Here is a 20,211-nt window from a genome sequence, read left to right as displayed (position 1 = left end):
TTTTGAGGAATAGTTGAAGGCGTGACAGTTCTAGCCCCGCCCCCGTGGGAACCCGGAAGTGTGAGAGACGCAGGAACCCGCGGGGATCATGGGCATCACCAAACTGGCTGATCTGATCCGCGCGGAGGCTCCCGACTCGATCTCCCACAGGGACATAAGCGACTATGCAGGTAACAGGTCTGCGCACGCGCCCACTCGGCGCGTGGAAATCACCTGGGATCCTCTGTTCCCTTTAAGTAGCGTTAGCATGCTGCTGCTAGTGCTACTCGACGCAGCAGCATCATCATGTGTTCGCGTTAAGTTCATATGCAGAGCGAACTTTTTCAAGAGTTTGTTCTTAGTTCACGGAAGAGAAACGATTTTAACAACCATCCGATTCATTGGCGATTTCGTTCATTCTGATCGATCTGATCCTCTGACCTAACATGGATCCATCCAGATCATCTTCATCCAAACTTCCAGCAGTGAGACTCAGACAGAAATTCCTGCAACTGAACAGTGAAGTTTTCCAGATTATTGGATTTCTTCCAGATCATCAAGTGGAAATGAAATATGTGTCCAAACAAACAAGTAAACTAGAATGAATGTCAAATCCATTCACATTTTAGTTTACTAAAGTTCACCACTGTTGTTTTTCCACATCCAAAGAATCTAAAGGGAACAATAATAGAACATTCTAGACACTGGATGGTCACATGACTTTATTGAAAGTATTTCCACACATTGGACTGGAATGATGGACTGATTCTGTGTTCTTGGAGCCACTTCCTGTTTGGAACGCCAGGGGGAGGGGGCGCGCAGTCCAGCTCTCTTATACAGTCAATACTAAAAAATAGAATGAAATTCAAGCACTACTTTTCATATTGGAAAATAGGAGCAAAATACCATAAAAAACATGTTAATGATTAGAATAAATGTAGATTCTTCAAAGTAAACGACACTTTTATGTTTCCCACACAGCTTTCTATGGAGTCCTATACTGTTCATAATTAAATAAATAAATATTTAATTCAATAAATAAATGTGACCTCATGCAAATACACAATCAACCAATAAATCTCTCATAAATATATAAAAAGATCATGAAATGGTGAAAAACCTGCACACTGATTTTAAATTAGCCATTATATTCAATATATTTCATTTTGCTTTAAAAACCTGTTCATTATTTTAAAACAGCATTTTAAAATCATGTTGAATATTATTATAATTATAAATCTACGTCTTTTTTCAGAACCTCGGATTTCAAATTCAATATTTTCCAAAGTAGCTTTGTTTTTATTTCATGTTGGTGTTTTTCAGAGTGACTTATTTCATGAAGAGCTTTTTCAGCAGTTTCCACAGTATAGGACTCCATAGCTTTCAGCTTAAAGTCTGTAAAATAAAAGTGAATTAAATTCTTCTTCTGTCTGTAGAACGAGGTCCTTCCTGTCTGACGCGTTTATTGTTTACTCTTGTTTTTTTATAGTCTCATGCTGCTTGGACGTCGCACTAAAATGCCACATTGATTTCTGTTAGGAAGTGTATGAAGGATTATCAAACATACTAGTAAACAGCTGTCTTCTATTTGAATCAAAGCCGATTTCTCAAACATCTGGAAGAAACAAAAACAAGAAAACCCTGAAATATGAACAAACCTTTTTTTTAAATCTACAGGAAAAGTCATTGCTCTGGATACTTCTGTGGTCGTGAACCAGTTTCGGGCTGCAACACCTTTGTCCAGGTGAGTTTGGAGCAAAAATGAACCCTTTGTATGAAGTGATGTTTATGCCATCACATTGCAAACAAAACTTTCTAAGTTGCAAATGAAAATATTAAACATTTGCTTTCGAATACTTTTTTTTGCTTAAAATGTATTTTTTGCTTAAAAATTTTTTTTTGCTTTAAATTTTGTTTCTAAAAAAAATTTTTTTTATGCTTTCCAAAAATATTCTTATGTTTGCAAAACAAATGTTTTTGCATGTGTTGTGTTTCATCTCGCTTTTTTCCTATCTATGATTTTGCTCACACAAGTTTCAAACAGCTGCTGATTGGTCCAGATTAACCAATCAAATCGCTGTATTTATCTCACATGGTTCTGCTACCGAGGCTCAGAAGCTGAACTAGCTTCTTTTTACCCTTAATCTCGTCTCTTTGGATGAAGAAAATTTCATTTTTTAAAAACAATTCATACTTTATTTTTATTTTTTAGCATTGATTAATTTTAATTTAGTCAGATTTGTGAATTTATGGCTGAGGACCTCCTGAAACTGTAAAAAACCTGTAAAGTTTATCTGCTGACATTAAATGAACAGGTCTGTGTGTGATCTGTGAATCCTGCAGAGCAAATTATTAGTAAAAAGTTGGATTTTCTTTAAGATCTGTTGTAACGGTTTGAGTTTGTTTTTGGTTCCATTTCATTTCAGTTTCCTGTTTTATTTTGAAAGGTTTCCTGTTATGTTGTTGGTTGGAGTTTTACTTTTGGTCCCCATCTGCCCTCATTGTTTCCACCTGTGTCAGTCCTGTATATCTGTCCCATAAGTTCCTCCTGTGCTGCTCCATATTATTCTCATCCCTATGAGGTTCGGTTTGTGCCAAAAATGTGTTTTTGCTTCCACTGTCTATGTCTTTGATCCACTGTCTATGTCTATTGAAGGAGTTCATTAACCATTGGTTCATGTCTATGTCCTACTAAGCAACATCTTCTCCGTGCCCATGCTTCTTTATTACTTTGTATTTGCTTTGTGATGTTTATGCTTGCTTTATGTTTAAAACGTTGCATTTGTCTTTATTATTGTTGTTTCCCCACGCCGTCTCACTACGGCGTCCGGAAAGTCCTTAGCAACCGTTGCTAGTGTTGTTAGAATACGACAAGATCTAACGACACAGCATGGCGAGACGACGTAGCTACTTCGCAAACAACAGTGACGTCGTCGTTCACCGTTGAGTACTCCTCTGCGCATGCGGGTCACTTCTGGGTCATTTCACGGTCACACAGGATAAAAACAATAAAACTGTAGTTCAGATGTAAGTCTTACTTGTAATAAAATAGAGGGCGTGGACGTTTTTTCTGCTGCAGACATTTTAACCACGCTGGTCACTACACTGATATGAATAAATACTGAACTCTGTTTGATTTGATTTTAGCTGCTTTGCTGCTCCTTCTGCGTTTCACTCTGAGAGAAACGGGCCAGAATGGTTGAAAACTGCAGAATCCCGGTTGAACAGAACCGATCCAAAGTCCGTGTCTGCCTCCAAGCACCGTCAATATGAGACAGAGACACCTGATTGGTTAGAATGTGGACCAATCAGCAGCTGTCTGATGAAGAAAGTGAGATGAGACACAATGCAAGCGAAAACTTTTGTTTTGCAAACGCAAAAACATTTTTTTAAAATGCAAAAGCTCTGTGGAGAATCCAAAGTGTTGTAGAAAGACAGTCTGGTTTGATGTTTGGGATGTTTCCCGCTCCTTCGCAGCCCTCTGAGAGGTCTCTTCTTCCGAACGCTTACCTTCCTGGAACATGACATAAAGCCGGTCTTTGTGTTTGACGGAAAGCCTCCGGTGGAGAAGCTTCCTCTGGTAAGAAGGACTCGTGGGACGTTGGTCTCCTGGGTTCCGGCTGAATGCAGATGTTCTGCTCTGTGTTCCTGCAGCTGGAGAAGCGTGCAGAGGCAGCCGGTTGGAGCCGTCCGCTGCGCACAGGCATAGGTGTGAATGCAGAAGCATGTGGTGTGAGGTCTCTGTGATGTTTTGGAAAACAAGCAATCAGGTTTTCTCCCTTCTCTGTTCCTGCCGCAGCCTCATCCCAGACCAGAGACTGTCTGGAGGTCCTGAAGCATCTGGGCGTACCTGTCGTCCAGGCTCCAGGGGACGCTGAGGGGCTGTGCGCCAGTCTAGTGAGGGAGGGGAGGGCCCACGCTGTGGCCTCCGAGGACATGGACACGCTGCCGTTCGGAGCCAACGTCCTCATCCGCCAGCTGAACGCCAAGAAGGACAGGTGACGAGAGGGGAGACTCCCGGCGCGTTTCTGTTTTCCAAGCTGGCAGCAGATCATGTGACGGGTCTTCAGGGGTCCTCAGCCCCTGTCCCTGCTTTCACGCGTTCACGTCGTCCATGTTTCTGTCACCTTCCACAGCAGAAAACGCAGCTTAAATGTTAGGAAAGCGTCGCCTCAGAGACACTGTGAGCTTCTTTAACCCTTGTGCTATCTTGTGGGGTCCAGATGACCCCAGTGGGGGTCATCTGGACCCCACAAGATAGCACACGGGTTAGCGTTTCACTGACTGCTGTCCACTGAGGACGTGGAAGAACCTTTGGATTCTGCAACAGTTCTGTGGGGTTTTTAAAAAGGTTTTTAATGTTATGGATGACTTGTGGCTGTTGAGCCGCTGCCTTTTTAAATGAAGGCGTGAATTGAAAAATATTCCATCTCAACATGGGTTTAAACCAGCTGATCTGAAACGGGAAGAAGAGCCTGCAGGTCCTAATGATGATGGCAGCGGGTCGGCTGCCGGGATAACAAGCGTCTGGACCCCCAGAGCAACATTTCTGAAGCTCTTCCTTGCAGACAGAGTTTTTTCCTCAGCTGACAGTCGTCACCACATGTCATTGCTGCGCACGCCGGTCCAGTACACCTTCAGAAATGTTCGAAACCAAACTCCCGAGGCTTGACATGTCGGCTTCCTTCTGCTGGACAAGCCGGCTGATTCTGCGGTCTTTGGACTGGCTCACTCACGGCTTCTGGAGGGAGAGCAGCTTTGTTCTACAGTCTTGATGGGGCTGTGATGAAGCTGAGCCTCCACCGGGCTGGAAGCTCTTTCCCCAACCACAGACGTCTAGTGTGCCTCTTCACTCAGAATGTTTACATGTTTCCTGGTTGCTGATTTTGATGCCGTTTTTCCCCACAGTGAAATCGTTGAGTATTCCTTACCAAAGCTGCTGGAGGCACTCCGCATCAGTCTAGAGGAGGTACGGCGAAGCACTCGAACAAAGTCTGTGACTACAAACAATCAGAATCTTCTCCAAATGTCTTTATTAATCCACAAAGAGATCCTGCAGCGGTCAGAGAAATTCACGACAAATGCAATAAAACCATCAAACCTTGTCTGCTTGAACCCTCCAGCTTGTGGATCTCTGTATTTTGCTGGGCTGCGACTACTGTGACAAGATACCTGGTTTGGGTCCGAAGAGAGCTCTGGCTCTGATCCAGAAGCACCGCACCATTGAAAATGTGCTTCTGAACATCAACAGAGAGGTATGGAATGACCGGTCACCAGGTGAACAAGCAGGTTCAACCAAAAGCCGCCGTCTGTGAAACGTTCTCTCCTTCAGACTCATCCTGTGCCGCACCTTTGGAAATTCAAAGAGTCCAGGCAGATCTTCCTGGATCCACCAGGCCCCCCGACTCCGGAGCTCGTCTGGACCGAGCCCGATGAAGAAGCCCTGGTGAAGTTTCTCCGTCCCATCATGAAGTATGCACTCGGCCCCCGCCTTCACGTTCAGCACATGCAGCAGACGCTTGGATGTTTGAGGCTTTGGCGTTCTGTGTCTGCACGGTCACAGGGAGGAGAGGGTCCGCCATCGAATGGAGACGTTTCGAGAAAAGCGAAGAGACCTACGAGAGGAAAGGGAGAAGGAGAAGGCCGCTGGACACTGCAGGCAGACTCGCATGGTCGACTTCTTCAGAATCACAAGGAAGAGAAACCAGGTGAGCCACAAACGATGAAGCAGCAGTCAAAACGTACAACAGTTTCTTTTGGAAACGTTTCATTTCTTTTACTGATTAAAAGCTGGTCATGCTGATTGTTGTTGACCTTTTCTGCCTCTTTCCTTCGTCAGCCTGTGGAGCCCTCATCCTCGGGAAGTAAAAAAACCAGGTCAAAGTGATGGTTTCTGCTGTGGAACACCAAGCAGGTTTTAAATCAGTGCAAGCATTTAACCAGCAGGGTCTCCGCTCTCTAATGCCCTCATGGTCTTCGTCTGCAGTTTCAGGCTGGATTTTGTTGACAGAAATATTACGATGACACCTGCCTGCTTTTTATGTAGTCTTCACGTGAATCATGGTTTTCACAGCATGAATGGTGCAAACGTCATAAAGACGCTGTGTGATCTTCAGCTCGACGCCTCCCCGGCAGTCTGAGCATCAAATCCTGAGGAGGCAGGAGGACGACTGAAAGAGAACAGCGTTGTCTTTGTCTGGGAACTGGGAGGAGGCTGTGTCTCCTCTCTGGACTTTCACAGAGCACCTGGTGGGTGGAGAGCCAAGGCGGACTCTGGAGACCTGAATGTTAACATGTTTAAAGAAAAAAAAGAGAAAATTCATGTCAAATTTTGTTTTTGATTTTGTTTGGCTTTTATAAAAAGGTTAGGATTTTGTGCTCTGTCTGGTTTCTGTTGTGTGTCGTTCAGACTAAACATGGACTTCTTTTCAAATCAATAACCAGTTTGATGGAATTAAACCAGGGGAGGTCAAACTTTTTGACCTGTGGTCCACAAAGTGTTCCAAAATTGGATAGAGAGGCCAGACCAGCAGCACAGGCGTGGAGTGTTTTGGGAATCAACCACATAAGAGAAAGAAATAATATGGAGTCTGGACAAAAACATGCTCTAGTTTTGATGGAAAATCAATATACTGTATGTTAACAAAAGGTTTTTAATTTTTATTTCAAAACTGTAGATTTTGTTCTCATTTTAGTGCCACGATTTAGTGCGAAATGCAACGATGGGTTCCTCAGGAAAAAAATAAATGCTGCGTTTATGTAGTATTGGAATTATGGGAAAAATGACTGTCCAACTCGAAAAACCATACGAATGTCTAAGAAACAGCAATTCTTTATTCCTGCACCTAAAAAATGTCAATGTATTTTTAGTGCGTCGTCTATATGAGTAGACAACAGAATTGCAGGGAAAATAAAATATTAAGGATTATCAATATAATATATTGGGGTTTGATGGGCCAGATAGTTTTAAGGACCGCATTTGCCCGCCCGAGTCAAACAAACCAGAGGACGACACTGCTCAATCAACACCCGCCGGAAGGTGGCGCCAGCGCCCTCGCGCTGACTGAGTCTGCGGGGATTGTGTGCAGAGGAAGACGGCGGCAGCAGCCCGTTCTCCCCGCTGGGCTTCAGAAAGGTGTCTCCCTGGCCACCGCTGTGTTTCCCGGCAAGTCTGCCCCTGCGCGTCGGGTTCCGGTACCGAACCTCCCCCGGTGCAACCAGCTGTTGTCCTCGGCCATGGCGACGAATGCGAAGCGAAAGCAGGAGGAGACTCACCTAAAGATGCTCCGGGAAATGACGAGCCTGCCTGCCAACAGAAAATGCTTCGACTGCGACCAGCGCGGCCCGACCTATGTCAACATGACGGTGGGCTCCTTCGTCTGCACCACCTGCTCCGGGATCCTGTGAGTCTCCTTCCGACCTCAACACCCTCATTTGGCTTCTCTGGTTCTTTGGGTAACGGGAAGGCGGTCCGGTACCGTTAGCTGTGGTTAAATAAGTCGGGACCGGCTACGTTACGCTGCCTAGTTCGGGTCAGTCTGAGGCCGGCTCTGGGCTGGGCTCCTGCCAGCGCCAAACCCATGGTAACCGGTCGCTTCTCGGCCGTGGAAGGTCCGAACCGAACCGGCTGTATACTAGTCGCTTTCCAAACAGTCCCACGGGGCCGGGTGGAGGACGGACTCCCTCCCCAAGAACGAGCACGTTTCTGTCCGCGGACGTAAACAGTTTAATTAATCCGCAGGCTGTCAGTCAGTACCGCGGCGGAGGGTTCGAACCCGCGGAGAGCCGCTCATCGTTCTCCGTCAGAGATGGAAGCTGCTGCTCGGTCACTGCCTCCCGCAGAACTCTGGACTTGGTTCGGGTTTAAAGTTCTGGAGAGGCGCAGTTTTCATTCAGGGTCCGGCAGAACCAACACCAACAACATATGGAGGAAATGGTCAAGAAGAGCTAACGGAAGTTAGCAACAACACACACTACACACACACACACACACACACACACACACACACACACACACACACACACACACACACAGTACACTATACAAACACACACACAGTACACTATACACGACATACCTACAAAGTATACTAAATACACATGCACCTATGCGCATACACGCACAAACAGTGTATACCATACAACGCATAGTACACTATACACACACATACATACAGGGTACACTATACACACTCAAATACACAAATTATACAATACACATACCTAAAAAGTGTAAATACACACACACACTACACTATACACACACACACACATGTAGAGTACACTACTGTTATGCAAACACACACAGTAAATCACCCCCCCACACACAAAGTACACTGTACACCCATATACACACACAGAGTACACTATACACACACACACAAAGTACACTACTCACACATGTACACACAGTACATCACCCCCACACACAAAGTACACTCTATATACACAAACACCTACAAAGTAAACTATACACACTCACAGAGTACACCACACTTATGCACACACAAACACAAAGTACAGTTTACACACACACCTGCTTTTTTGTCCCCTGCATCTCTGCTTTTCCTGCCTCGGGTCCAGACCATGTAGCTCCTCCTTCATCTCCTCAATAACTGGACTGAGTGCGTACGACGTCACCCATAAAAAAACGTCTTACCTCCCACTCCAGCAAAATGAAGCCAAATCACTCGCCTGTTGTCCTGAGATACAGGCGTTGCCATTTTGAGCCAGACGACAACAGTAAGTTGTGATTGGTCCAAGTTGATCTGAGTCAACGTTTCTATGGCAACCACTTTTGCCAATCAGGAGTGAGCTTGTTGGAAGTCCACACCCCTTCCACTGAAAGCGGCTCTGGAAAATCTGTCCATCAAACATTTCAAATATTTGAGGTGGGGGCCAGCGGGCACCGCATGTTTTTATTGAGTCTGATCGGCCAGTTTTGCAACTTCATTAAATTGCGATGAAGATAAAATATCATTAAAAAAATAGAATTGGCAACAAAATATTTAAAAAGTATCAGCACCAGTTAACCAGGCCCTCCAGATGTCTTCCCTGTTGCGGTTGGAGGTTGCTGCCCAGATCTTCTACTCGTCTAGTAATTTAATTGTATCATCTGACAGACTTATTTCTTCAAACTTTTCTTTTGCTCTGGACAAACAATGTCAGCTACTTTCAGCTTACATTCTTTTCCAAACTCCCCGTCACTGAAGGACTTGCTACGCTGCTTCTGTCGCAGCTTCACTGGATTTAGCCATTTTTGTCAACATCTGCTGTGCAGCTTAGCCTCGTTGTAGTTGTTGGAGCTTATTGTTGTGCTCTTCGCCAGTAAATTTGTTATAGTCTTTATGATTTGTAACATAGTAACAATTTATATTGAATCCTTTGAGCATTGCATTTACCTGGTTGCAAATCAGGCACATGACTTTATCCAGCCCATGTGGAACGACAAAGTAAGCATTTGTCCACTTAGCTTGAAAGCGCCTTTTCTCCTTGCCAACACAACGTTTTTTCTCAAAGGTACCTGCTCTGGCTGCACTTTGAGAACCCCCGTCTTAGAGGAAACCCAATGTGTGTTTGTATAACATCGGCAGAGGAGTCCCGCAAGGGTTAGATTTTTGACCCCTGTGCTTTTCCCCATTTTTATGAACAACTTGGGTAGTCAGTTCCTACATGCTAAGTTCCATCTATATGCAGATGATACCTTCATCTGCACCTCTTCCATTAGTCTGCTGTGAATCTGCTCCAATACTGGGCTTTTGTTACAGAAACAAAGCCTGTCTGGATGCTGGTGTGAAACAAACGTGTTCCTCCCAGTTTTGGACATTCTGTGTACATGACTGTTGTCTCTTCCTACCTCCACCACCTGGATTCAGTTTATCCCAGTGCCCTCGGCTTCATCACCAGCTCTGCCTGTAGGACCCATCACTGTTTCACGGCCTTCACTCAACCTCAGACCACAAAGACACTGGCTGTATTTGATCTCCAAGGCTGTTCTGGGAAAACTGCACTCATCCTTGTGCCATCTTCTGTCTCCTGCTAATAGCGGATACGACTGCCGCTCCTCGCACCGGTTCTCCTATCCGTGCAGGATCCACATGGAGCTCGGGAAAACTGCCTTTTCCTCTGCTGCTCCTCCAGTATGTCGTGGAATAGAACTCTGCCACTGCAGGAACACATGTCCCTAAGTTTCTTTAAACCAGAGCTTTCTGAGGTTGGGACTGAAAGGTGTGCATGTTATCTGTGAGTTGATTGTAAATTAGTTTTATTTTCATGTTTTATGTATGTTTGCATGTTTGTGCCTATGCATCTTGGCAAGGTCTCTCTATCAGAAAAGAGGTTTTATCTCAAGGGACTTCCTGGTGAAATAAATGTAAAATAATCAATCAAGGCGGGTGAAGACTAGTTACACATCCATTATCTGTACCCACATCCTCCTGTGTGTGTGATGGGTTCCTAGCCCAGCTGTGGTTGCTGAGCAGGCCGCCGGGCCATTTGCTGGCAGACAGACAACCGACCGCATATGCTCACTCTGTCATCAACCAACCTATGAAACATCTCAAAGCCCAAAAAGATCATTGACGTCCCTTGCAGAGATGAAGTGGGATTCATACAGGAACCCTGTAGCTGTGATGGTTCCAACACCACCATGAAGTAGGCCTGGGCGAAAAATCGACTGAATTAATTCAAATTTTTTGTTACGGGCAATTAAAAAAAATAACTAAATCGAGTTTTTGTGTAATGGCGCATTTTTGGTTCCCCAGAGCTTCCATAGCGTTTGTTTTACATGGCAGTATGGCAAGTGACAAACAACAACATCATAGCACACATGAAACAGGAAGCAACAACATGATGGCTACCGGTGAGGGTGGGAAGTTTTTTCCCAAGAAAGGAATAAAATCATCTGTTGTTTGGAACTGGTTAGTTTGCTGCCACAGACGTGGAGGAAGAGACACCCCCCACGCTGCAACATTTGCCTAAAGCCCATCACAGACAAAGGCAGCAGCACCACAAACCTATTCCAACACCTGGGGGAAACCTTTTATCACTGTTCTCCTTCACTTCACTCCGTAACTCCAAACATGACCGCGCGTGCACCCCCAACACTTGTGCAGGCTCTCACTCTCGGCAAGTGCTCATTCCTCTTACACACACAGCCCGCTGACACGCATACACATACTCATTCTTCAACACCTATATAGTTAGTTCATTAGTTAAATATAGTTAGTTGTTACTGTTATTTGTTAATAAAGAATACTGCAATGTAATTATGAATTGTATTCATTTGCGACGGGGCTGCCAGGGGATTTTGTGTTCGGCGGGGGGTGCGGTTGACCGCAACTCCTGCTACTTCTTCACCGCAGTGATCAAAAATCCCACACCGTCACAGCTCTAGTTTATATCTTGTGGGACACAAAAAAAGCGACTTCTCCAGTACCGATAGCAGAGCCGTTGAGGTCAGATCTTAAAATTTGGAAATCGAATTAAAAAAAATAAAATCCCTAAATCCCTACCATGCAAGGCCATATCACAAAAGCATTTGAAGATTTTCTAGAGAACAAATGATCTTTGCACAGATGAAGCCTTTCCAATCAAGACAAAGGATATTTTTTTTCACATTTTCATTTGACATTTGGTCCATGACGGCTGAGCAGCCTTTATCCCCGCTCCTAGATAAGAGCACTCTAACCCCTTTAAACACATCAGGGGGGATCTGCAGCAGAGTTGTCTTCAGTGAACAAAGTTTGAATGTCTTGTAGGTTTCTGTTACAGGAACAGAAAGAAGATCCTCCTTCATAACCAGCTGCTGTGCAGATTAACTGCTGGGCAAATGAGTCAGCGGAGGGTCTGAAAGACCTGAAGGGCATTTAAAAAATGAATTTAAAGCATTTGTCATGACCAAAACATCTGTGTCAGTGTTTTGGTTCTCCTTTACTGAACCAGGAGGTTTGCTGTTTCTGACCTTCTGATCAGGAGGAACTCTTGGATTGCTTGTTTTCGCGTGTGTGAATGGCATCCTGACTGACATACACCTTCTGTGCTCACAGGCGAGGGCTGAACCCCCCACACAGAGTCAAATCCATCTCCATGACCACCTTCACGCAGCAGGAAATCGAGTTTCTCCAGAAACACAGCAACGAGGTGCAGTGATCACAAAGCTCTTCGTGTTGTTCAGATGTTGTGTGTTTCACTGCGCTTCTTCTGCTTACTGACGCTCCTCTTTCTGTCTGTCTTTCCCCGTTTTCTGTCCTTCCCCTCCACCGTCTCGCCTCCGTCCTGCTCTGCTGCCTCCCCGCCCTCTTGTTTGCCCCCTGCAGGTCTGTAAACAAATCTGGCTGGGCCTTTATGACGACAGGACATTAGTTGTTCCAGATTTCCGGGAACCACAGAAAGTAAAGGAATTTCTGCAAGAAAAATATGAGAAGAAGAGATGGTAAAGCGTTTTTAGAACTTCCAGAAAGCATGACCTGATTCAGAGGTGGGGGACTCCAGGCCTCAAGGACTGGAGTGTCTGCAGGTTTTCCCGACATCTCTGCGAATTACCTGGATCAGGTGTGTCCAGCCAAATATGCAGATGAAGGCCCTTATTCCTTTAAGGCCGTGTCAAACAGCCACAGGTTGAGCATTTTCCATGTATGAACTTTCGTTCTTTCGTGATCCATGCAGGATTTACATCATTCATACGTGTTTCTTGCGTTAGTCGCTGTGCACAGACGTCTGTCGAGGGTTTCTGCCGACGGGTCTTTACGTGGATTCGGTTTTAAACTATTCAGAATTTTTGGTCGGTTGAGAATTACGCAGTTTACACGAATTTTATATAGTTTATATGCTATTATTATGTAAATCTTATGCGATTATGTGTAATTTTTGTGAGATGCAAATGCAACTTTATGTCTTTCCATGACCGTTCCACGTTATCTAACAGACTTTTCACGCATGAACCACCGATGTATATCTTTTATATCACGTAAACGGCGCACATATCCCGTTCATATTACATAATTGAGGCACGAATCACTCGTGAATTGCAAATAAACAGCACAATAATCACACGGTTCACATTCTATGTTGATCTACGTGTTCTTTGCGTGGTTAATTCATACTTCTTTGGTTTTTATGTGGTTCATTCAACTTTTCTCACTTTTCCCATATAAATTTACAGATGACCAGTTTTCATACATTCAACATGTACGTTGAGGCTGTGTGACGCGGCTTTAAGGTAATGTTGACTTAAAGAAGAGTCGTGGCCTCTGGATTTCAAGTCTTCTATCTTAAATGGAGATGTAGACTTACCGAAGCGAGTTTTCTTGTCTGCATCGTCGATTAAACCTTAAGCGGTTCCTGTACTCTGCTGTTTTCTATGCCATCTTCACCATTTTCATGTTTTCTTCCCCAAATTTTGTAGCCAATTAAATCATCCCAGAGCAGGAAAACAAGCAATGTGGCCCTCAGTCCCCACCTCTGACCTAAATGAAGAATGTTCTGGGCAGATCTTTGGTTTGCTACATGAATCTGTCATGGACAAAAGGAGAAGGTTAGCATGGCAACGTTTAAGGAATGAAGTGTGGCACCATCTAAAGACCAGTTCTTTGCTCCATGGAGGTTTCCATCTTTACATCAGTTATGGCTAAATTGGCCTGTCATTGGTTGCAGCGTGCCCAGTAAGGCCGTTTTTGAGCGAAGGATTTGAGCTGTCAATTCCAACAATGAAAGGTCATTAAATGTTTGTTTCTTCTGGAATGGAGCCACATTCCACCATGGAGGCTCAGCAGTGTGCGGAGGAACCATCCCTGACCACCAGGGCCTGTCGGGTGACGGGTCCTCCTCGTTCTGGGGACCGGCCCGGTCACACGTGTCCCACTCTTCAGCCGGCATGTTACCAATCAGACGGTTGGGTTGGTCCCTGTGGTGAGAACGTGCTGCTGGTTCTGGTCTCACCGGTGGAGTCCAGGTCAGGACTTTCTGGTGGAAGTCTCTGTTGATGTCAGAGTCCTGCTGTAGAATAACGTTCAAGTCTGGGATCACTGCAGAATTTGATCTCAACATTGTCTGCTTTGACAACACCTCCCATGATGGAAAGACCCCAGACCATGACATCGCCTCCACTGACATCAGAGCAGCATTCAGCAGAGTTCTGAGATTCTTCTGGACTCTGCCTCTGAGAGCAGAATCTGGACGTCTTTTTCACTACTGCTTTGAAGTTTTAAGACCTTTTGCTTTGAGAAAACCTGATGATCACGTTAAAAACCACGACTAAAGAACGTCGCCCTCCTGCTAAAAGGGGGATCATCCGACACGTAAAAGCAGTCCAGGGTCTGAGGGGGAACAGGACAAGAATCCTGCATCCCTTAACGCCTGAATTTACCTCCAGCTATGAAAAAACAAGAAGGTCAGCCATGGTTTTACTTTCATGTAGATGTTAAATGAAGGTCAATTTGGAGCAGAAGTGGTTTGATGCATATTTGCATTAATATAATTTAAAGGGTTAATCTGCAAGAACAATTCAAAACACTCAAATGTACACAACCGACCACTTTTTCCCAACTTCCTCAGTATCAGTAACAGATGGATGAATTTCTGGAGATGTTTGTACAGCAGCAGCTCTTGGCTATGATGTTTTATTGGTGTCCATGAGAATTTTACATGTAGTCGAGGAAGAGTGAATGCGGATCTCAGTGTTTCAATCACCATATGAGAAAACTAAATGACTGTTAGGATCATTTCTGAAGTCCTGACGTGGAAACTGGTGCTCAGCTTACCACTGATGCTCAGCTTACCACTGATGAGGGAAGAAAACAGCCTTTTCTGGGCAGTGAGATTTCTATCACTTTGTTCTAAAACAGAGACAGAATTCAGTGCAACTTTATTGGGAAAGAAATGTCCTGAGCGAGGAAAAAGGCTTCTGGTTACTTCTGTTGTAAAGTTGAATCTTCTCATATTGGAGGGATAAGATAAGGAGGTTCTAAAGCTGCCATCTAGTGGTGACTTGTTGAACTATATCCTCATTCATTTGCTCTTCAAATGAGCTTCAGTCGGGAAGTCTTAATTTGCCGTTTGTGTGTTAACGTGTTTGTGTTCCTGTGGTGGCTCAGGTGTCTGGTGGATCAGTTTTGGGTCAGAGTCGGGTTTGGTGTGACTGCTGGTCTGTAGGGCTGCAGAAGGACCGCAGACCGGGAACTCCACCCTTTGACCCCAAAGAGAGGTTGTTGGAAATGCATTTAGATTATTTGACCTTTGGTAAGGTGCAGGACTGGGACATGGGAAATCAGGATTCGATTCCCGTGATGAGCTTCATCCACTGTAGGCCACTGCCCCACGTCTGGGTCGGTCCCCCTGTGCCTGTACAGGGGTGTGTCAGGAAGGGCATCTGGGGTTCAAACCTCTGCCTGCGAATCAGTGAAAGCTGGAATCTGTTTCCCCGTCCGTCTGTCTCAGAACCGTAAACCGCCGTCTTTTGCTTAAACCAGTTTTGTTGTGGGTGTCCTCCAGTTTCTTCCCTTATTCTGATTCTACTGTGGCTTCTATTGGAGGAGAGACCCAACATGTCTGTTTGACCTCTCTGAACCATGTGATCCAAACCCGGACCGCTTCTTTGCTCTGACATTCAGGTACGTGCCTCCGGACCAGGCCAAGGCTGTGGCCAGTGTTCATGCGTCCGTGTCCGGCTCCTCCATGAGCAGCGCCGGAAGCCCCCCCGAAGTCCACCCCCTGAAAAGCCTGCAGCTCAACAAGACGCCGGTGCGTCAGGTAAGCCTCGACGAGGGGAGGGCGGGGCCTCAGTAGGAATCTCTAAGGCTGTCCTTCCCCCAGTCTCCAGGTCTGAGCCGCCCCCAGGCTCACGCTGCTGCTCAGGAAAAGAAGTTTGACCTGCTCTCAGACCTGGGGGGGGACATTTTTGCTGCCCCCCCGTCCCAGACGGCCGGCTCCACCAACTTTGCCAACTTTGCACAGTTCCCGAGCCAGACAGGTGAGGCGCTGCTTCTCACTGCATTCTCATTGGTTCCACCCCGTGGTTGATGGTGATCTCATGCACACCCCCCACCCCCCTCCCCCATGCTTTTGTGTCCACGTTCTGTTGTCGGCTGCAGCACCTCAGGATCAGTTAAACACCAACTTTGCCAATTTTGAAGCTTTTGGGAACTCTGCAATTCCATCCCATCTGAGCTCCTCACCTCCCCTTTCATCAGGTACCCCCCCACCTTTCACTCCCCCATCTCACCCACACCTGCTCTGGTGCCCAGCGTTGGGGTTTGTTTCTGGATGACGTTTCTAAAGTGATCAAAAAGGACAAACAGAGGATTTCCTGCAGTCTGACGGAAAGCATGCAAACCGTTTTGAAGGTGGAGGAGTTCCCGTTCCATCCATGTGCAGCGCCGTTCCTGCTCAGTCCAGGACCGGGACGTGCTCGGAGGACCGCTACGCCGCGCTGGCCGAGTTAGACAACGAGCTCAGCTCCTCTGCAGTGACCAGCGGCGGCGTGAAGGGGTGAGAACACGCGCGGGTCCATCAGAACCGGACCAGAGCAGCGCGTCCCGTACTCCACCGTGAAGCTGCATAGGTTATGAGCCCACACTGATGCCTGAGGTTTTCCTGACAGGAACATATTTGGACCCGTGCTTGGTTCATCTCCAGCTCAGAACCCACCTGTGTTACCCAGCATTCCATCTGGTTTTGGAGGTGCTCTTTCATTTCTGACTTTGATCAATAACCTTTCTGGACTTTGGGCTGATTCTGTCTTTTCTAGCAGTGCCGTCCACAAACCCCTTTGTTGCCACGGCGATGGCTCCAGACATGGCGACTAACCCGTTCCAACCTAACGGTAGGGCTCCCCCTGCAGGTCAGAAGATGTCCTCCCGCATGTAACCTCCATGTAACCCGGTTACACTGAAGAGTAGTTCTGTAGTTTTGAATTCCTCACAGAACCGAGTTGACTCTGTGTTTGTGCGTGCACACACACGTGTGCTGCGTGTGTTTCGTAGCTCCCTTCGGTACGGGCTCTATGAGCATGCCCACGGGCTTTGGGAACGCGTCTTCGTACTGCCTCCCGACCAGTTTCAGCGGAAACTTCCAGCAGCAGTTCCCTGGCCAGGCACCCCTCCCTTACTCTCAGCCCGGGCCCTACCACCCTCAGTCCAATGGTTAGTGCTTTCCTGTCTCCTGTGGCACCCGTGCAGAGTCTGCCCTCCGTCCGGCTCCTTTTAACCGCGGCTGAAAGCTGCTGAGGTCTGACTGGTCAGTGGCAGACGCTGCTCAGCGACTGGAGGTTGCATTTAGGATGCAGAGTCCACGAACGGTCAGGTCAAACAGACACATTTCTGTTGGCACCTAAATGCAACACGCTCGCTGATGTCCCCGGATGCGCCGTCTGTTGTAAACTTAGCTCTGATCAAATCCTTCTAATAAAAACCGTTTTGCTCACACTGTACCGTTTCCTGCTGTCACCTCAGGCCCCGCCTTCCCTGTCTATGGACAGAACAAGCCCTCCATCACGCCCTTCGGGCAGCCAATGGCGGTTCCTGGGATGTCCAATAACCCGTTCATGGTGAGCATGCTCCGGCTGTTTTCTTTTCTGCCTGAGGCTTTCAAACAGAACCGGGCTGTTCTGACGATCTCTGGCGGCTCTCTTCCATCAGGCGGGTTCGTTCCCTGCAGGAGGCTCATCCACCAACCCGTTCCTGTAAAGTGGCTCCCAGGCTATGCCAGCAGAGGGCAGCATGCAGCACAACCTCCACGCTCCTGTTTGTGCAGCAAGCAGCAGCTTCTTTTCTAAAAGACGGATTTGTGTCCTTGACAGACGTTTACAGCACCACAAAGGCGCATCCTGAAGACTGAGGGACTGTTATGGAAGAACTGTACTGTTTTGTTAAAGCATTGGATGCTTTTGATTTTTTATTTTCTTATATATAACTGTAAGCTTTGGGCATATCACTATTTGTAATCACAGATAAGGTCATGTAACGTATAACGAGGACTGAATTAACAAGGGTAAGTATGCACACCTTGTGTTTAAACAAACAGAACTCCACATAGGTGAGGGTTCCCGTGGGAAGGTTTGTACAGGGTCCATGCACATCCACCGTTTAGGCAGACGTTTGTCTGCTTCAGGGTCAGAAAGGGATTCCTGAGTGAAAGTGACATTTTCACACAGAGTGAGGCTCTCAGCTGGACAACGGCATGAACCGGACTCATCTTCTGTTTGTGGCAGAGAAGAAAATGTCATTGCGAGGTGGAAGGGGGCACGGGGGTTTCTGTTGGGAACCAGGAAGAGGTCTCACGTTGTTGCGTCAGCAGATGATATTTATGGATAAAAGACAGAGTTGAGGGCGGAGCTTTTATCAGGAAGGTGATCCATCCCGTTAGACCAGGACTAGAACACACACGGTTCTTCATGATGCGGTTCTTCTTACTCGCTTTGAGCACTTCAGAGAAGAAGAAAACGTTTAGGAGCAGCAGAACCAGACTGTGGTTCTGGGGAGCCCGGCTGCCCTCCACCCCCACCCCATCATGTACATTTATGAATACATGTATAAATAAATAAAGATTTTTAACTTCAGTTTTCTGCGTTTCTGCTGCCTGCAGTGCTCTCAGCTGCTCTTCTTTTAGTTTTAGCTGGAACTGTGGTCACTAAAAATCAGCAAAGCCTTTTTTTTTCTGTCTTCTGTTGAATCACTAACCAGTGACAGACATCACAAATCCATTCATCCACTCTAGTCCTCCCCGTCTTTTCCTTACTCATGGATTTTGAGCCCATTGCTGAAAGCCAATAGTAATCTTGATCAAGATGACTTGATTTTTAGGAAAGTAACCACGACAATCTGGAAGAAGCAATTGACAAAAAACAAGGCCATGTGACGTTCACTGAGCTCCGCCCTAAAGTCCTTAAACTATAGGAAGGATCTTTTTCTCCCTGGTTTTTAGGGCTGAAACGTTTTATTATATTGAACTTCTTACAACCATTTGAATTACTTGATTATTTCTTTTAAAGTGTCTCTTTTTTTTAATCAAAACCTCTTTAAAAAAGTAAACTGAAAAGGCAAAGACACACATTAAAGGAGTTAATCCATCTAAATCTCCAACATACAGCATTAATGATTGAAAAGGATTCAAGAGATTACTGTTGGCCTTTTGGTTGGGTGGGTTCTTCTGTGAGGACGGAGCTGCTTCAATGCTGAAGCTCATTGGAAGGACCCGGCCCCTGTGGAAGGGCAAGAGGGCAAACGGGGGGGTTCGTTTGTGTTGGCTTTCATTTATTGACCTAACCCTTAAGCAAATAGCAATGAGTTTTTTCTTTTTTTGAGTAAACCTAACCTTCATTCAAATACTGATTTTATTTTATTTAGGATATGCACAATACCTGTAACTCCCAGCCCTGTTTGGCACAGGTAAAAACACACCATCCAACATGCTACACGTGAGCCGTGTATTCACGATAACACCTGACCAAACATTTTGACAGAGCTCCTGTTCTACTTTGGTAAACCCAACCAAGATTAATCCAGACTAAAGGTGCTCCAGATTTTAGGGCGCGTTGTCGTGTTTTTGAGACATGAAGGCTTTTGAAGGCGCCTTATAGTGCAGAACATGGATTTATTGAAGGTTTATTGAAGGTTTGGTCGTCCAGGACACAAACCTGCTGATGGTTCTTCAGGTCAGTGCACTTTTGTTTTCTTGTTGATTCTCTTTCACGTCTTGTATTTAGTTGAGTTCAGTTAACTCCCCAAGAGTGTGATTTTCTAAATTTCTTCATGTTACCACTTTGTGTAAATAAAAAAACATCTTTTGTGGCTCGCTTATCAATGCCCATAACAATAGTGTTCTTACTTGTTGCATTAATAACAGACATAATGTAAATCTTCTGAAACATTTCTGTGATCTGCCTTTTCGGACGTGTACTCTGTTTTGATGGATTTGGCTTCTCCACATCTTGTAAGCCAAAATTATTTAACCTTTATTTAAAATAATTTCCTCCTCTGAGAGGAATAATAATTGTAAGATTTGATCTAATGGATTTGTAGTGATCATGGGACTAATGAGGAACCAACCCAGAACCCAGAACATTTATCAGGTAAAGCGTCGGTTCAACACCTAAAAGACTGACCTCCAGTCCATGAGCCCCCCCCCCCTTAGCCCACATTCAGGCCCATCTAAAGAGTTTACTGAACTATGTGAGGTCACATGGTACTGAAATGCGAAGGAAAAAGCATTTTGCTTGGGGGGGGGGTCTAAACACCA

At 45.7% G+C, this 20,211-nt stretch overlaps 2 protein-coding genes across 4 annotated transcripts; both read left to right on the top strand.

Annotated features, from left to right (window-relative positions):
• Nucleotides 1-27: 27 nt before the first annotated feature.
• Nucleotides 28-6,360, top strand: LOC101157486 (probable flap endonuclease 1 homolog). The gene is made up of 10 exons (XM_004078638.4): nucleotides 28-170; nucleotides 1,657-1,723; nucleotides 3,457-3,559; nucleotides 3,634-3,688; nucleotides 3,779-3,977; nucleotides 4,888-4,948; nucleotides 5,103-5,234; nucleotides 5,312-5,451; nucleotides 5,543-5,687; nucleotides 5,819-6,360. The coding sequence occupies exons 1-10, from the start codon at nucleotides 89-91 to the stop codon at nucleotides 5,864-5,866; spliced, it is 1,032 nt and encodes a 343-aa protein (XP_004078686.1). The 5' UTR covers nucleotides 28-88; the 3' UTR covers nucleotides 5,867-6,360.
• A 692-nt stretch (nucleotides 6,361-7,052) lies between these two features.
• Nucleotides 7,053-18,532, top strand: LOC101158304 (arf-GAP domain and FG repeat-containing protein 1). 3 transcript variants are annotated; one of them, XM_004078723.3, is made up of 12 exons: nucleotides 7,053-7,382; nucleotides 12,027-12,120; nucleotides 12,297-12,412; nucleotides 15,588-15,726; nucleotides 15,790-15,946; nucleotides 16,068-16,166; nucleotides 16,320-16,464; nucleotides 16,577-16,656; nucleotides 16,724-16,816; nucleotides 16,959-17,117; nucleotides 17,427-17,521; nucleotides 17,613-18,532. In XM_004078723.3, the coding sequence occupies exons 1-12, from the start codon at nucleotides 7,216-7,218 to the stop codon at nucleotides 17,658-17,660; spliced, it is 1,392 nt and encodes a 463-aa protein (XP_004078771.3). In that variant the 5' UTR covers nucleotides 7,053-7,215; the 3' UTR covers nucleotides 17,661-18,532. The 3 variants fall into 3 exon arrangements, with proteins under 3 accessions (XP_004078771.3, XP_011484412.2, XP_020566429.1); XM_020710770.1 differs by having other exon boundaries at nucleotides 7,150-7,382; nucleotides 15,588-15,717; XM_011486110.2 differs by lacking the exon at nucleotides 16,068-16,166.
• The last annotated feature ends 1,679 nt before the right edge of the window (nucleotides 18,533-20,211 follow it).

The sequence above is a fragment of the Oryzias latipes genome, chromosome 17, assembly GCF_002234675.1.
Source record: "Oryzias latipes chromosome 17, ASM223467v1".
Lineage (NCBI taxonomy): Eukaryota > Metazoa > Chordata > Actinopteri > Beloniformes > Adrianichthyidae > Oryzias > Oryzias latipes.
Note: the sequence above shows the minus strand (reverse complement) of the source record. Positions and strands in the feature narration are given on the sequence as shown.

Excerpts from the sequence above, each read along its gene's own strand:
- LOC101157486 (XM_004078638.4), top strand. The coding sequence starts at position 89 with ATGGGCATCACCAAACTGGCTGATCTGATCCGCGCGGAGGCTCCCGAC. Across the intron at positions 1,724-3,456 it reads GCTGCAACACCTTTGTCCAG|CCCTCTGAGAGGTCTCTTCT; the intron begins GTGAGTTTGGAG and ends GCTCCTTCGCAG. Across the intron at positions 3,689-3,778 it reads TCCGCTGCGCACAGGCATAG|CCTCATCCCAGACCAGAGAC; the intron begins GTGTGAATGCAG and ends TTCCTGCCGCAG.
- LOC101158304 (XM_004078723.3), top strand. The coding sequence starts at position 7,216 with ATGGCGACGAATGCGAAGCGAAAGCAGGAGGAGACTCACCTAAAGATG. Across the intron at positions 12,413-15,587 it reads AAATATGAGAAGAAGAGATG|GTACGTGCCTCCGGACCAGG; the intron begins GTAAAGCGTTTT and ends TCTGACATTCAG. Across the intron at positions 16,465-16,576 it reads ACCAGCGGCGGCGTGAAGGG|GAACATATTTGGACCCGTGC; the intron begins GTGAGAACACGC and ends TTTTCCTGACAG.